Here is a 16,856-nt window from a genome sequence, read left to right on the forward strand (position 1 = left end):
TAAAAATATTGCAATTATCTTTAAAAAAAATGTTATAAAAGAGCATGAGAACAGGGAGGGTCCTGTTAGTGAGACCCACTCACTGGGCCCCACTTGTCAGGGGCCCCCACCTGTCAGTGGGCCCCAACTGTCAGTGGGACCCACATGCCACGTGGCAAAATGCCATATGGTAAAATGCCATGTGGCAAAATGCCACGTGTCACGCTTAGTGGCAGTCCACGTGACATTCCACATGTCACGTGGGCCCTTTTTTTTGCAAATTCATAGTGTTTGGCAACATAATTCTTGGTGTTGCCCTAAATAAGAAAATGTTGCCTTTGAACCCTAAGGCAACATCAAAAATACTAACATCAGAAAAGTGTTGCCGTTAATTTTTTTTAAGCTTTTGCAACATTTATTGGGCCTTTGGAAACTTATTTACAATGTTGTAGAAAGCCATTTTTGGCGTAATGATTATGGTATCAGAGCTATGGTTCGATCCGGGATAGGTTGATGATGAGTTATATCGGGTTGGGTTTCACATATTGGGTTCAAAACATGTGTTATGATTATTGTTTCTTTTTGTCTTCTTCTTATTCAAATCAGTTATTTTTTCTTGAATGATTTTGAGTTTTAATCATGATCATCGTTTTTTCCGATTTGGTTGGATTTCTCATGGGTAAATAAAATTGATTTTGGTTGATTTTTTTTTCTGCTGGTTTTGGTTGGGACTCTCATACAACTTTTCTGCTGATTTTGGTTGGAACTCTGATACAATTTTTCTGCTAGTTTTGGTTGGGACTCTAATACACACACTCGGTCTCGCTTTGATGATATTGGATCCTTGATGATATTTTTTTTCTTCTTTCACACTCATCTTCCTTTCTTTTTCTCGTGTTGATGATAGGGGTAGCCCTAGGCACATCTGTATATTTCTACGCCTTTTGTTTTGTTTTATTTGGTGCTCTAGGCACATTGGCCGTACGAGGGATTGTTTAGTTTATTTGGTGCTTTGGGCACATTGGCCCTACGAGGGATTGTTTAGTTTATTTGGTGCTTTAGGCACATTGCCCTTTTGAGGAATTGGTTTAGTTTATCTGGTACTTTAGACACATTGGCCCTTCACGGGATTTGATTAGTTTTGGATACAATTTGATTAGTTTTGGATACAATTTGAATTGGCATACAACTTTTAAAGGATTGGATGCAGTTTGTTGACTTGGATTCAGTTTTTTTTTTGAGTTTGTATTGGGTTGATTATGGAGTTTGGTTTTGGATTAGGATTCAGTTTCGCATACAATTTTGGTATTATTTTCGATGGTTACAGATTTGTTACTTTGGTGATTTGGTTGCTTTGATTTCTTTTGGGTTGTTGCGTTTTTGGACGATTTCTCTTTTGTTGCTGCGTTCTCTTCTGTTGTTACGTCTTTGGATTCGTTTGGAAGTTTTTGGTTTGTTTGAATTCGTAACTCTGTTTTTGGATTTGTTTGGATGCTCTTGAATCTGGTGATGCAGCTTTGAATTTATTTGGTTACGTGGCTCCGTCTCTTGGTTGGCAAACTCCCGATTCAACATCGTGAGTTTGAGGGGGGATGTTAACATATATAATAATATTATAATATTGGATAGTTTCATTATGATAATAGTTTCCTTGTTAAGATATTTTCGTTTATTATGTATGGTTGTTCGCTATAAGCCCCTCTTCTATTGTAATCAAGAACAAGTCTTATAATAATAAAACCTCACTTTTCTCTCTTCTCTATATACTTTATCAAAAACCACACATGCAGCTGTAGATTAGTGTTTTTGAACAGAATCAATTGTGTCCCCATTGTACAATACTACTCGTAGAGAGGGAATTGATTTTTGGAGCCAACAAGCTGTTTTGCCGCAATGTCACCTTAAGGATATTATACGGTTAAATCTAGGTACCAGATCTAAGTACCAGGTGTGGCAGGAAAATATTAGTATTCAATTGCCTAGTGGGAGTTCTAATGGATGAAAAAAAAAACTCTAGAAGCTACAGGTCCCCATTTAAGGTAGTTTTTCTTGTAGCGTTTTTGTAGGAACAATTTTCCTGTGTGTGTTGTATTACAAGGAAGAAGCACTGCAGCCTCACTTATTCGGCTATGTGCAACACCAATGTCGAACATCTCTTACACGCCTTTTTTTACTGCGCGATGTTGGCAGCATGTGGGTATGTCGTTCAATATGTGAGAGGTTGATGTTGCTCCAAATGGTTGCTGGATAGGCTGACATCTGTGGGGTACGATCACCTTGCCAAAATAGCTATGACATTATAGGGTATTTGGTTTTTACTTAACAAAAAGGTTTGGAAAAATAGAGTGATTACTTCTCAATTTATTGTAAAATGTTGTTTCAAACAGCTACAAGATTGAAAGTCTACGACTGCTAAGAACATGAGCACACGACATCTAAATATAACTAGTGATCAAAATATCGAACGAGATGGGTTCTACCAGAGCAGGGGAAAGTAATAATTATGTCAAGAGGGGAAAAAGATGTGCTTGTTGAGCTAATTCGCTACTAGTTGTGCAGATGATAAACAGAAATGCTAGTTACCGGCTGGAGATTGGTCATACCATTGAAACTTGTAGATTAAGACTAGTTTTTAAAAATGATATTATAGTAAGACATGTTGGAAAATTAGCTAGAGCATTCGATGGCTCATATCCCTTGTGAGCTAAATTATTTTGGGAACTTTACGTTTTTTCCATGTTCTATGTTAGATTCAGTTAGGGGTGTACACGGTTTGGCCAACCCGACCAATCCAAACCGAACCGACCCTATTTCGGCCGAACCAAACCGATTTTTTTCAACCCGATATATAGTTGGGTTGAAAAAATGTCAACCCGGTTTAATTGGGTTGGATATGGTTTTCGATAATTTTAAACCAATCCAACCCAACCCGATTAAAATATATAGGTACATGCTAATAAGTTAATCCAAAATTATGTTTAGGCCATTTACATAGATCCATATATCTCTAACTTTAAATGTAACTTATAACCTTCGTGTTCATAGTTCATTTCGTAACAACAATAGATGTTTGATTAGTGTTATATTTTTTGCATTTATGATTCATTGTAATATTTAAAGCGTAAGCAATATTATTAGTACTTTTGATGTCGAAAATTAGATGCTTAAGACTATTCAATATGGAGGATTGTAATATTGTTTTGAATTATTTTCAAGTGTTTTAAACTTTGAAACCTTATGTTTTATTATAATTTTTTATATTAATTTTGTATATTTAATAAACCGATCAAACCGATCCAAACCGAACCAAACCGAAGTATACAAATTGGTTTGGGTTACAAATTTAAACGGTTTGGGTTGCGTTGAAATTTTGAAAACCCGAATTAATTGGGTTGGGTTGCTAAATTCTCCCAACCCGCCCAATCCGATCCGTGTACACCCCTAGATTCAGTGATGTATGATGCGAGATTTTAGTAATGAAAGTCAATTTTATTCAAAAAAACAAACAAATTACTTTATACTTTTTAATCAATTAGATAGAATTTAGAAAGAATAAGTCAGCCCAACAAACACAAAGTAATTAATGAAAAGAATCTGTCCAATATTTGTTCAGATTTATTCGGTTACAAATAAATGAACCAAAATAACTTGAACAGGTTAAACAATCCTACGGATACACAAAAAATCTGGGCCCAAAAATGTGACCCGGTCCTCTCTGGTCAAATCCGGTTAACTCCTACTCGGGCTTAGGGTCGACGGGGCTTATATTTTACAATCCTAAAATGACTTGGACAGGCCAAACAATCCTAATGGACCTGATCCCAAGCAAAACAAAATAGGGAAGGATGTCAAAAGTAGTAAATTGTAAAGGTCCAATTGGTGAGAAGAAGAACAAATGTCAAGCGGGCCCGTCTTATTTCTGAACTCAAAGACTTTGGAGTTCCAGTTCGAGTTCCCGCTGTTAATTTATAAAAATTAAAAATTAAAAAGTGACATACGACTACTAATAAACATTTTTAATTTTAGGGTAATAATATTACTAGTACATACGACGATACAAATATAAGCAGGCAGGCAGCTGCGAAAGTTGGTGATGGCAAGCTCGGCGGCAGACGGCGGTGGCGGAGAAGAGCTCGGGCGACACCTCTCTGCAATTCACCTTCATCAGCACCACCATTATTACTCTACAAACAATAATAATACTATTATTATTTAATAATAATTTCAATTCTGATACTAAAATTAATATTAATAATAATAATAAGAAGAAGCCTAGAAAAAGGAACTTTCAGTATCGAAACCCCTTCATTTCCCCCTCTCCTCCTGCCTCCACTCTTCAGGTCTGTATGTATTTTGTATCTATTTTTGTTTTATATTACATGTAACTACACACATTTGTTCTTTCTTGTATTGCTCCAATTCATAAACCCTTTTTAATTTAATTAATTTTTTTGTATGTTGATATTGTTAATTTTGTTAATTCTTATTTAGTAATCAAATTTCCTGGCTGTCTGCTTGATTTTCGTGATCAATTTGGGTTGTATATGTTTTGTTTGATTTTTTTCGAGTTTTTCTCTTTGAATTCGCGATAATAACTTAGGTTTGTTTTACTTGTTTTGATTTTTGAAGTTTATTTTACTTGTCTTTTTGGGGATATAATTAGTTATTGTCTACCATATTTGTGATGCATTCTTGGTAACGTAAACAAACCATCAAATGCAACTGTTCTGGTTTAGTGTTGTTGTCAGCTTGTCAATATTTCAAACAAAGTCCCGTTATTGCTAGTTAAGCTTTTTAGGCAATGTATGCTGTGTTGGAGATGTGTGTTCTATATGGAGAACAACTTGTAGCAATTTATTAGAATTTTAGCTTCTTCATCCATCATGATGGAGTTCTCTTGATGGAAGGTATTTGCTATGCTATTTTTTTCAAGCTAAAAAGAAGATTGTGCATCTCGTGTATAAAAGACAAAATTGTATGACGGTAAAATTATTCTGTTAGGTTTCATTCCAACTCTTCGGTAAAGGGCTTGCACACGTCTTTATCTATGTTATTTTGTCCAATGTGAGTAAATAACTAATAATAGTTTAAGATAAGACTTCAACAAAATAAATTTTTAAGCCTTTTCTTAGTATCATAATCTATGTGTTTTTGTATCTTTCGTCTTAATGGCGAAAGTTTTACAGAGTCTCATATTCGCATAACACAATACACTCCGTTTGGTTGGAGGGAGAAAATGAGGTCCAATGGATGAAATTTGTTTAACCTCGTGGAAATTTATCGAAACATTTGTCTCTCTCTTTTTGTTAAGTGATATGAGAATTTACACAAGAAATCAGTTCCACCAATCCAATTTTTTGAAATTTATTTCTTCTGCCTCGAATGATTCACAAACATTATTATAAGAAAATGTGCACACTCCAAATTTCTTTTCTCTATCATCATTTTGTCCACCTTTTATTTTCCTTACAATTAATTCTTTCTGTCCCTGCCTCATGCTATTTTTTCGATCAAGCAAAATGCATAGTCTTTTTACATGTTTATATATGTCACAATAACTTATAGATATTCCCTCAAGCCAAATTAATGACGGAAATAACTTCATATTTTTTCCTAGAACTCATGAAAAACTATTTTAGATGAACAAGAACTTGCAAGACATGACATACCACTGGAGATCCTTGCTGTGTGAAATTTTGCAAGTAATTTGAAAAGTATAAAGAAGATTTGTAGGTATATCTGTTTTTTTACAATTGAGTCCAAACATTTAAAATTGTGAATTCATTTCGACAAAAAAAAAACTAATAGGTATTGGTAATTTATACTTGAAAAATGTGTGCGGTTTACAAAACATGCATTCTGAACAGGTAGGCTACCTTACTTTGGTCGCTCATCTTACTTCTGATATCAGAGATATTAGTTTTTACTGTGTAAATATATTGTTACAGAAAAAAGCTCATGTATGCCTTCCATTAGCTTCTGTCTTCGCCTTTATACCTCTTCTTTCATGCATATGCAGTATATAGATATATTCCTTATGTGTTTCTCTACTCTTCTCCAATTTGTTTAGCCAGCAAATATAGTTGGAAAGGACAAGGGCAAGAGTAATGAAATAGAAACTATTAACGGTAATAGCAACAAACACACAGCTGGAGTAGAGCATTCCACACATGGGAAGGTAATCAGAAAACCAAAGGTTTCCATAAATGTCAAATCTGAGCCACAAGAATCATATGCAGGTAAATTTGTCATAAATTTTGCTAATCTACTTGTACTATGCTCAGTCGTGGCTGGATCTAAACTTTCCATTGATCTTTTATTTGCAGAGCATGCTGAAAATATAAATATAGCTACTGCTTGTCGATATGACAGTTCTTTAGGTATGAACAATATGTAAAGTACTGACGTTATTCAAGTAAATGTGTGTTTAAATCCGTTGCATAAAAATCTATATAGGATCTTTAGATAATCTCGCTATAGCTATTGAGATTTAAGACTGTGGATGCTTAATGTGGTTGCAGGTTTGTTGACAAAGAAATTTATTAGCTTGATACATGAGGCCAGAGATGGAACACTTGATCTGAACAAGACTGCAGATGTGTTAGAGGTATGGTTTGGATCTATTCTAAAATTTCTCATGGAGTCTGAGTTTTTCTTCGATGGTCTGAATTCTACATGGCAGGGTAGTATCTTGTGAATATTAAATTAACTTTGGGTAACTGTACTAGGGTCTTACTTCAGTTTGGTTACTTTGGTACTCTATATTTTAATGACAATCCGTCAACTGGGAAAACTTCTAATGTTTACTTGCTTCATTTTTCTACAAATTTGAAGCAAAATGCTACATCTTCATGTATGATGGGTCATGCTAATGTAGCAATAAATGTATTTAAATGCTGATGCACAATTTTGGTGGAAAGCCTAGTTGGCTGTTTCTTATGAAATTTATATATGAGTAATCATACCTCTTAGCAGCATTCATATCTACAGAAATCACTACCTCTTGTTATTTAATTGATGGATTATTGCGACCTTCATTGGGCGATAGGAAAGTTTAACCATTTCAGGAGGATGTATCGGTGCAACACAACACTGAGTCATTATGGGGAAACTAATATTTGTCCCTCCATAATTTCTTTCATAGAGGTTAAATCCATCCTTTTATATTTAGCTATTTTATATATCCGCTTTGTAGATTTGTGTTGGAGGAGGATTCACAGTTTTCATTTTTATTGACACAATTCACTGTAGTAAAAAAATAAAGTGATATGGCTATAAAAATACTTGCAAAGATAAAATGACTTTGCCCTCGCAGATACATATAGTCATAGATATTCTCTGTAGCCAAATTCCACATTGGCGACATTTTTTACCAACAGCTTTTGGAAGGGAAATTCGTTTGCACGGAAGAGAGCATTTTTTTCAGATCCGCAAGGCGAGGCCTAGGCGGTACCCCCTCTCCTCTTGTTAATGAGAGGTCGAGGATTCAAGCCTCCGTACACTCATGTGTGCATGAATATTTGAATTCCTGTAATCGACCACAACCTAAAAACAGTTTCAGTAATCAGTGCAGTTACTATATTAGGATGTTTTTGAATCTAGGTACCATTATGAAAGTTAGGTGCTTCTAACAGTATTTACTAGAAGTTAGTTAACTTATTCATTATGCACACAGTAACACAGGTACGTTAAAGTCACAGTTTTTCTTAAAGCAAGAGTAATATTTGACTTCTTCCATAACTTTTGTAGGTGAGAAAGAGGAGAATCTATGATATAACCAATGTTCTTGAAGGAATAGGGTTAATTGAGAAAACAGCAAAAAATCACATCCGTTGGAAGTAAGTTGTAAATTTTTGGTTAGGTGTTATCTTGTATTGTAGTACTTTTTGATGATTAATTGAGCTTTACCAACAGGGAATTCGATACGAAGACCAGAGAATCAGAATTTCAAGCAGCTCAACTGATGGTACACAAAATATGTTAATGCTTCGATAATATAATTATTAGTATAGTTTTTTTTGTAAATGATGATCTACCTGGTAGATTTTCTAATTATTAGAATAATACAGTTTTAGATGTCTAGGGACTAGCTGAATACATCAAATAGTTATGTGCTGACAGAATTTAGAATTAAGAGAATGTTATTATAATATGACAGTCTATATGATTCAGAATGTTACAGGAAGAGTCTGAGTTGCCATTTTTTGGTAAACAGGTTCCAACATTATTTTGTCAGAAAAAGGTTCTGACAATATAAAATTTTATTGGAAGTAAGTTGTAAATTAAAATTAAGGACATTCTTGTGTCTTGCATATTTACTACTGTGTGATACTTTTTTTTTGTGTTTCAGAGCAAAATAACAAATTTCTGTTTTAATTTTTCGAGGAACAAGATGTGTAGTTGGGTACTTAGGTTGGTAGTAAATTTCTTCATTGTAATAGGCTCATGATGACATAAATTGTATTAATAATTACCATCTTAATTGGTGCTATGATTTAAGGTTCAGATTTTTTGGACAAGAAAATTGTGCTCGGAACTCAAAGTCAATATCTTTCTTTTGATGACAGGCTGAGATTGAAAGTCTATATGCAGAAGACAACAGAGTGGAGGATCGCATAAGGTTTGCTTACTACTTTATAAGGGAATAGCTGTCTTTTGCAATTTATCAGGCTAAAATCTGGTCCTTATTCTCAGGAAAGCAAAAGAGCGGCTAAATGACCTGAAATGTGATCAAAGTTCCCAAAAGTATATTCTGGTTTCTCATTATCTTTCTAATATATGTTGGACTTCATTACTGTTCTAAATTTACTTGATTAATTGTGCTATTAGGTATCTGTTTGTGACGGAGAAAGACATCATGAGCCTTCCACAACTTAAGGTTCATTTTGCAGTGAACTTGAATCTGTCTTTCACATATTTGATGTCAATGTTTAATAATTTTTTTGTATCTCGTGTAGAATCAGACTGTAATGGTGATAAAAGCTCCACATGCTAGTTATGTTGAAGTTCCTGATCCTGATGAGGTTGGTAATGTTAATATGTGTGAATAACAAGGGCCACTTCAACAATCTCATGCTGATGTGGCTATGTATATGACCAGGGGGCTTTTGCAAGGAAGGAGTATAGACTTTTGGTTCGAAGTACAACAGGGCCAATCAATTTGTATCTTTTAAGGTATTTAAACTTATTCACAATATGAGGATGCCTCTTTTCGAAGCTCATCGATCATCACTCTTATTTGCTTCTGGTTCATCATATGTTAGCAAGCATGAGGGAGGGTGTGAGGATGATGCTATGGACATGAAATCATTTAATGCATCAGTTAGGAATGGTGGAAGATGCCAGAATGTTAATAACTTCCATTCGGAGAAGTCAAACTTGTATAAGCTTCACAAAATAGTACCCTCGGACAGCAATGTAAGATCTTTTCAGATGCTGGAAATTTATTTTATTTTCTTACAGCTTACTTGGTATTAAACAAGTTCCCTTCTCATTGTAGATTGATGATGATTATTGGCTCCGCTCAGATGATAGTGTCACTGCATCTGATATGTGGGGTACGTCACATACTTAATTGCCACGAGTGTACTGGAGCTTCTGAACTCAACATGCAATATGAGCTTCTTCGAAAATTCCAAACTGAAATATACATATCAGAATACTATTGTCGCGAGAATATACTGTTACAATGTAGGAATAAATCCAAGCCACAATTAGATGGCATAGTAGATGCAACAAGGGCTAGTGTATTGCCAACGGCAGTGCGATAAAGAGCCATTGTAAATGCCAAGATTGGAACTTTTTTAAAAAAAAATCCATATTTTGCTAGTTAGATACTTAGAATTGGATATTTGAAAATTAAAAAGATGTAGATCTTTCTGTCCAAGTTCTATGTGTACACTTGAAATTAAGATATCTTTCTGTTGTGAATTAATCTTATACATCATATGTACAATGTTCATTTTGTTTACTGGGGTTAAAAGTTAGTAAATTTTGAATATGGGACATCAATTTTAAACATTTTTTCTTTTTTGCTAAAGTTTTAAAAAACTTAGACTATCGAGGAAATTGAGGAATTCTAGACTTTGTTTCAAGGCTTTAATACATTTGGAACTCAACTCTTTTCTGCTAAATTTTTTAGATAATCAATATCTTATATCATTTAACCAATCATTTCAACCATTGAAGATACTCTAACAAGAACATATTTAGCCAAGGGCTTAAAATCGTAAACAAATTATTAGTCCAAACCAAGATGAAATTTTGTATTATCGCACTTGAAAGAATCTATGGTGTAACTAATATAGTTTTTTTTTAAATATGTAACTAAAATACTTGGATATATTTGTAAGCTAATTAATAATAACATTAAAATTATTAGCTACCTGTTATTTCTACAAAAATCTTTAAAGAAACAATATTGTTTGAGCAAAATTATAATTTATAAATAAACTACATATTAGTGCTTTTCTAAAATATAAAAAAAGACAGCAATAATTAGCCCTAAAAATTCATATTGTAGTGAAATTAGCTAGATTGGGAATAATTATATTGTAATAATAACATAAAGCTCATCCAATTTGGGTGCGAACAAACTACTCTTAAGTTTTCTCCAAAGAAAAAACAAGCTACTCTGTTTCACTGATTTCGACGACAATAATTTAACTGATTTTGGATAGATATACAAAATATTCACATTTATGTTAAAATTTTGAAAATCCGTTGATTTGCAAATTTAAAAAAAGTTAGTGATATTCTGATTTACCAATGAAAAAATATAAGATGTGGGTATTTTACAAGAGAGTTGACAAATTGACAAATTTCCCCTTAATTATGAAAATGTCACAAATGAATTGCATATTTTAACGGCCATGCTTTTCCCTTTTAAAATCAGATAAATGAAAATGTCACGAATAATTGCATAATATGAAATAGAGATGTAGCCTTTTAGGCAAGCAACCCTGAATGACTTCTAATATTAAGAACATGTCTAGGACAACAAATAGATAAAATCAAGGTATAGCTATTGCCAAATCCAGAGAAGAACTTCATGCAGAAATTAGAAGAAGACCACAACTTTGGTAATTGGTAATTGAGCTACTATATACATAATGTGGCTTCTCCATGCAGCATCATTCAACGAATTGATGTAACACGTGTCCGCCTCAATCTGCCACGTGTAACTCGAATGCTTTCTTCCAGAGCTGCATCTTGTCCTGGAGCGTTTTTTGCCTCTTCTTTTGCTGGAGAAGACGCTGTTTCAATAGCCAATGCTTCTTCATTTGAGGTCGTGGGTTTGGATGAACCACTGATAGACTGTGTTGCAGTTGATTTTTGTGCATTCATGGCAGCAACAGGGGTAGGTGATGCAGGAACTTCTGGAGGGTCTTTCTCTTCAACCATCTCTTCTTGGACCTCACCCGAAGATGTACTTGTAGCAGGAGAAGCCGGTTCATCAACCTGAGTTTGTGCTGTAACAGTCGCTTGGTGATTTTGTGCTGCTGGGGGTCTGCGAACTCTAGTAGCTGGCTGTGGCTGCAAATAAAAGTCAAGACCACATTTAATCATACAATTAAGTAGGAAATAATCCACTTCACAAGCTACATTCCTCAATTTTTTTGTTATTACGTCTTGGATCCTAGAAAGACATAATCAAACAAAAAAATCATGTTGCAATAATTTATGTACTGATGTGATGAAAAAGATGCAATATATGCCCTCCTTGATGTAAATACACAAACATGACCAGCCACACATATTAACATTCTATTCTGAAAGAATCAGGAAATTAAACATGACAGAATCTTAAGTCTGTTTCGCTAAGCTTTCTATGACTAACAACACAGAAAAGGTAGCTATAGAGTACTTTTCGCAACGAATTTTTGACATATATGACAACGTAGAAGGCCTTAATCAAACAACCCTAAATTCTCTTGCACTCGATCATCAATTCAAATCCAAAATAAAGTTCAAAACACCAAACTCAAAGTAGCTTCATCATGTTTTTGTGGAATGAACCGTATACGCCTGTCATCTATTTAATAGCAGAGATTAAGGCCCTAGAACATGTCAGACATAAACTCCTAACAACAATGCTGTTATTGTCCATTAAATCTTCCATCATGGAAGCCAAGTTTTCCAACATTATAGTACAGTTTCACTTAATATCGCATATTTCCCAAAATCATAACAAGAAAAGTACAGAAACAAACTCTAAGCAACAGCTGTAAAAGACATAAAGGTAATCAAAGTGACAAAAATATTAATATTGATACATGACTATTTTTTGGTAAATACATGCCTGAGTAGAGGGTCTAGGGGTTGATTGCAATGCAATGTATTGAAGAATGTCCAAAACTCTGGTTTGACCATAGCTCGCAGCTCTTTGCCAGTATAAAACCGCATAATCTCCAGCCCTGGTCCTTAGTTCTATCAAATTACGGTCAATATCTGTCTCGTGCTTTGCAATGTATGGTCTAAAGAAGGAGTCATAAACATATGTTCCCTGAGAGTATTGGGAGAAAAAGAAGACGAGGAGCATATATTAGAAAGACAAGAAAGATAAAACAATATTTTACACTTGAACAAAATAAATTCCAGCAGAACCTTACCTTTGTTTTAGGGTACCACAAGTATATATAAAAGAACAGCTTTGCTTCACTGTACATTGGAACCCTAAACAAGGAGAAAAGTATAGCACACATGTATCAGCCACAAAAGCGCTAAAGATCTTTATTGATAATGACGAGATTAATTGGCTTACCATGAAACAAAAGTATCCCCTACCCTCTCCATGACTGTCAACATGGCAACTAAGATCCTGAAACGAAAGAAGAAAAATTGATCAAACACTCCTTTAGCATAGAAAGTTCTAAAATCCAATTAATTTATTTCTTCTAGTTAGCGTAAAAAAAAATTGGTATTACCAGTATTGACACCAAAACCGAAGTTGTTCAACATCAGGCTTATTTTGTTCCACAGTTTTATAACACTCGTAAGCAGGATACGCATAACCAAGGACCATCCTGCAGAACAAGGAAAGATCAGATTATCCAATAAACCGTAGGACATCAACCAGTTAAGAGGAGGTTTGGTCAACATACACAAGTCCTCTGGTAAGTAATGATCCGATCATCCTATATCCTAGCACATTCAAAAAAACAATTATTAGGACAGATTACTGCATCTCCTAACAAGAGTAGCATGAAAACAACAGACGCAAAAAACTCCACAAGTGCTAAACCACTACAAATGACCAAAACTAAAATCTGCTAAGGTAAATGTAAAACTATTAGCTCAAATTAAAAAAAAAACAATTCCTCCGTCTCTAAACGAAGATGCACAATCAAAATAGCACCTAGTAGTTAATGCCGCAATCAAAATTCAAAAATTCAGCTTAGCTACATTCTTCCAAAGTCACATTCCGCTTAGGCAGCAACATAAATCGATATCAATAACTCGAAAATCAAATGCTCCTTTAGGTGTGAACTACTAAAAAGTAAAAATACAAAATAATTTTACAAAAAATAGAGCACTAAATCATCGATTACGCAATTCAATCACCGAAAACTAATTCGAGAAGAAATTATCAAAAATACTTCGAAATGAAGGCAAAATCAAGGATTGCAAGTATTGTTAAGACATAAAAAAACAATTCATGTTTAAATGCAATTAAACGAGCGATGATTAAACATACTCAGCTGGATTAAATTAAATAAGATAAAATTAACAGACGGATAATTATGAATTGTGTGAATATAGCTTCAAAAATTGAACAGAAACGAAGAGAAAACAAGCGACAATAGAGTGAATTTAATTGCTAGTGAAGTCAAAGAGAACCTCGGAGAGATGAAAGTGGAGGCTGTGGGAGAAGTCGGCGACGGCGTTAGCTCCGGCGAACCGTTGCTTATGTAGAAAGAGAGAGAGAGAGAGAGAGAGAGAGAGATGTCGTTTTCGAATTCTCAATTTATTTACTTCTGCCTCTGCCCCCTTCCTCAATACATTTAAAAATGTACTCCTATCCCACTTTAAATTTAAGGACAAACAGAAATACATGTGCTTATTTGTTTTTCTAACATATTATAAAGATTTTTGAAAAGAACAAAAAAATAGAATATGAGATTATATATGGTTGATTCAGTGAAAGATTAGTTGCAAATTGCAATGATAATGATATTGAATATTTTAAGAAAAATAAATTTTTCACTCTTTTTTCAAAAATTTGAAAATATAAAAAAGATAGTTATTCATCAAATATATTTTTCTGCAAATTTTAATCTTTTTATATTTTTCATCTAAAAAACTAGAGAACGCAGCGTTATTATTTGTATAAAGCACAACCTTTGAATTGCAAACTCAAAAGAGATACCGAGTTAAGATAATTATTTTTTTCGGGACAATTCAATTTCTTACTAAAGTTACATATTTCTAAAATTGAAAATAATTTGTTGAGATACTAATTTATAGCAATTTTTAAAAAAATGAATAATTTAGACGAGTTATCAGATTGATCACATATTTTTTACTAATTTATTGATAATTTTTGAAAAAATTGATGTAACAATAGGTATGATTATTTTTGTGATCAGATATGTTTGCATAAAATGTTTTAATATGACTACTTATAATTTATTTATAAAATATGCTAAACAAGTTTCCCAAAATATAATTTAAACTACTTTTTTTAGTAAAAGTGGTAAAGAGAATAAATGATGGTAAATATTTTTAAAAATCCAAACTTATGTATATTACAAAATTCAATGATCTAATAATTTTAATAATTATCTTTAAAAAATTAATGATAAGTCTAAAAAGTTAACCTCTTTAAAACGATGCTTGCTATATAACTCTGTCAGATGCCGAATAAAGCGAGCTTTTGTAATTTGTATTGTATCTCCCACAGTGCTAGTAGCTCTGTTACTTTACTACTTCCTCCGTGCCTAAAAACATTTTTCATTTGTGTTGGACATATTTAGCAATGCACACTTTTAATTGTTAATATCTTTAATTTTGTAGTAGTATTAAATAAAAATTTAACTGTATTAAAATATTCATAAATACAAATCCAACAATATCACTCAACTATATTTACTTTTATAGATTAGATGGAAATTAGTATTGAATCGCTTACCGTTAAGGGAGTAGCTTTTAACGTAGTGAATCTACTGATGGGTAAGATTTTCATTTCACCTTTCTTTCTTTAATAAGCCACTTTTTCCCCTTCTCGCAAATAATATCTAATTTAGTAATTCACAGGATTCAAAATACTATTACAAGAAAAGTAAAGTTTACTCCTCTTCATCTTATTCAAAAATCCATTTCTTTTAGTGTATTGTATGAGTAAAAAGAATTTTTACAATTACTTAATATTTCTAAACAATAATATGCTAATAATATTTACTTGATGCATTGATGATTCTAATAATATTTCTCTAAACAAAAAAGTTAAAATACTATTTTAAATGAAATACACTCAAGGATACAAATAATAGATTTTGTACAAATATTAATGTGTATAATCGAAACATATATTAAATTTAATTCGGTTCCATTTATAGGTAACAAATATACGATTAAGATTTAATTTAAATATATTTAATTTATATTTAAAATACAAATAAAACATTATTTGGACAGGATAGGTGTTCTAAAAATCTCCAAGTTAATCGATTAATTCCCTACATGGTATCTCGCCTGTTCGATTTTAGAAATCCGATTAATTCGTACAAAACTTTATTTATGTAAGTATATATAATTATTTATTAAAATTAAAGTACAATATTCAAATTAAATATGATTAATTATATAAACATATATAATAAATATATTTGTTATAAATTACTGATATCCTACTAATATAATTTAATATTACAATAAATTCAATTTTATTCCGATTAATGTCCGATTTTAACTAATTTTAACTATTCATAAATGGGTAACTCTATACTACAGAAGGGTAGCACATAAGGGTGATGATAGGCATAGGGTAGGGGTGGTGTATGCGTAATGCCGAGTTTGTATGCGTAGTTATGACAAAAGCCGGAAGAGTATTTTATTGAGCAAGGTATCAGGGACTGTACCTGATCTGTGTTGCAATGGATAAGGGCAAAGAATGGTAGTAAATCCCATTTGTAACTCCGTAATATAAAATTACATAAAATTCTCACTTAATTATGCGAATATCAAGGATAGTATTTAAATGCTTGCTTTTTCCTTAAAAGTTCGTTAAGTTTAACTAATTAAACTCACCTAATGAGCACTCTATTATCTATATCTATTTGACAAGGTGCTTTCCTTCGTTTTGCTTTTCCGTCGCCATCACTTTTGGCACCACTTTCCTTTTGTTTAGAGTTAGCACCAAATAAATCTGTGATTTTTTATGTAAAAAGTGCAAGCCTATTTTCCAATACTTAACTTTTATTTTCAACGAAGGTATCAAGTTTGGTTATGAATTAGTAAACCTATTTCTCATTCTTCTTCTAAGGGTGTAATCAAGACCTAAAATGTATGGTGCTTCTCAACAATAAATTAAAAGAAATATAAAAGATGAGATTTGTATGGGTGTTTATGTCAGTACAATCAAACGATAAAAATATTTTTTTAATGGTCTTTTAGAATAAAAAAAAATATTTGCTCCTAAAAATATAATTTATAGTACTTCCAATCTTTTCCTTTGCCAAGAAAGAAATTATTTCATTAAATCAAATCGTTTATCAATATATTAATGAACTTGGTTGATTATCACTCACTCGCCAAATACACTCTGCATAAGAATATGTAGATCTCGCTAAAAATCGACCACTTCACTTGCAGACCGTTTACCGTTTATTACAAAATAGACATCAACATTTCTAATACTTAAATCATTTGGCACATGT

General features: G+C 32.8%; 2 protein-coding genes across 2 annotated transcripts; one reads left to right on the forward strand and one right to left on the reverse strand.

Annotated features, from left to right (window-relative positions):
* Window positions 1-2,108: 2,108 nt before the first annotated feature.
* On the forward strand, window positions 2,109-9,949 carry LOC141702544 (transcription factor E2FC-like). Its single transcript, XM_074506210.1, has 14 exons — window positions 2,109-2,199; window positions 4,081-4,319; window positions 6,050-6,218; window positions 6,306-6,359; window positions 6,501-6,586; window positions 7,729-7,817; window positions 7,894-7,945; window positions 8,547-8,599; window positions 8,674-8,724; window positions 8,809-8,857; window positions 8,937-9,002; window positions 9,080-9,153; window positions 9,243-9,396; window positions 9,479-9,949. Exons 1-14 carry the CDS (start codon window positions 2,109-2,111, stop codon window positions 9,551-9,553), a joined length of 1,302 nt encoding a protein of 433 aa, XP_074362311.1. The 3' UTR covers window positions 9,554-9,949.
* Window positions 9,950-10,874: 925 nt separating this feature from the next.
* On the reverse strand, window positions 10,875-13,987 carry LOC141702545 (putative HVA22-like protein g). The gene is made up of 7 exons (XM_074506211.1): window positions 13,819-13,987; window positions 13,083-13,122; window positions 12,906-13,004; window positions 12,743-12,799; window positions 12,591-12,654; window positions 12,281-12,484; window positions 10,875-11,514 (listed from the first exon to the last, which is right to left on the reverse strand). The coding sequence occupies exons 2-7, from the start codon at window positions 13,112-13,114 to the stop codon at window positions 11,116-11,118; spliced, it is 855 nt and encodes a 284-aa protein (XP_074362312.1). The 5' UTR covers window positions 13,115-13,122; window positions 13,819-13,987; the 3' UTR covers window positions 10,875-11,115.
* Between the last annotated feature and the right edge of the window lie 2,869 nt (window positions 13,988-16,856).

Source organism: Apium graveolens, unplaced genomic scaffold (assembly GCF_009905375.1).
Source record: "Apium graveolens cultivar Ventura unplaced genomic scaffold, ASM990537v1 ctg5277, whole genome shotgun sequence".
Taxonomy (NCBI): domain Eukaryota; kingdom Viridiplantae; phylum Streptophyta; class Magnoliopsida; order Apiales; family Apiaceae; genus Apium; species Apium graveolens.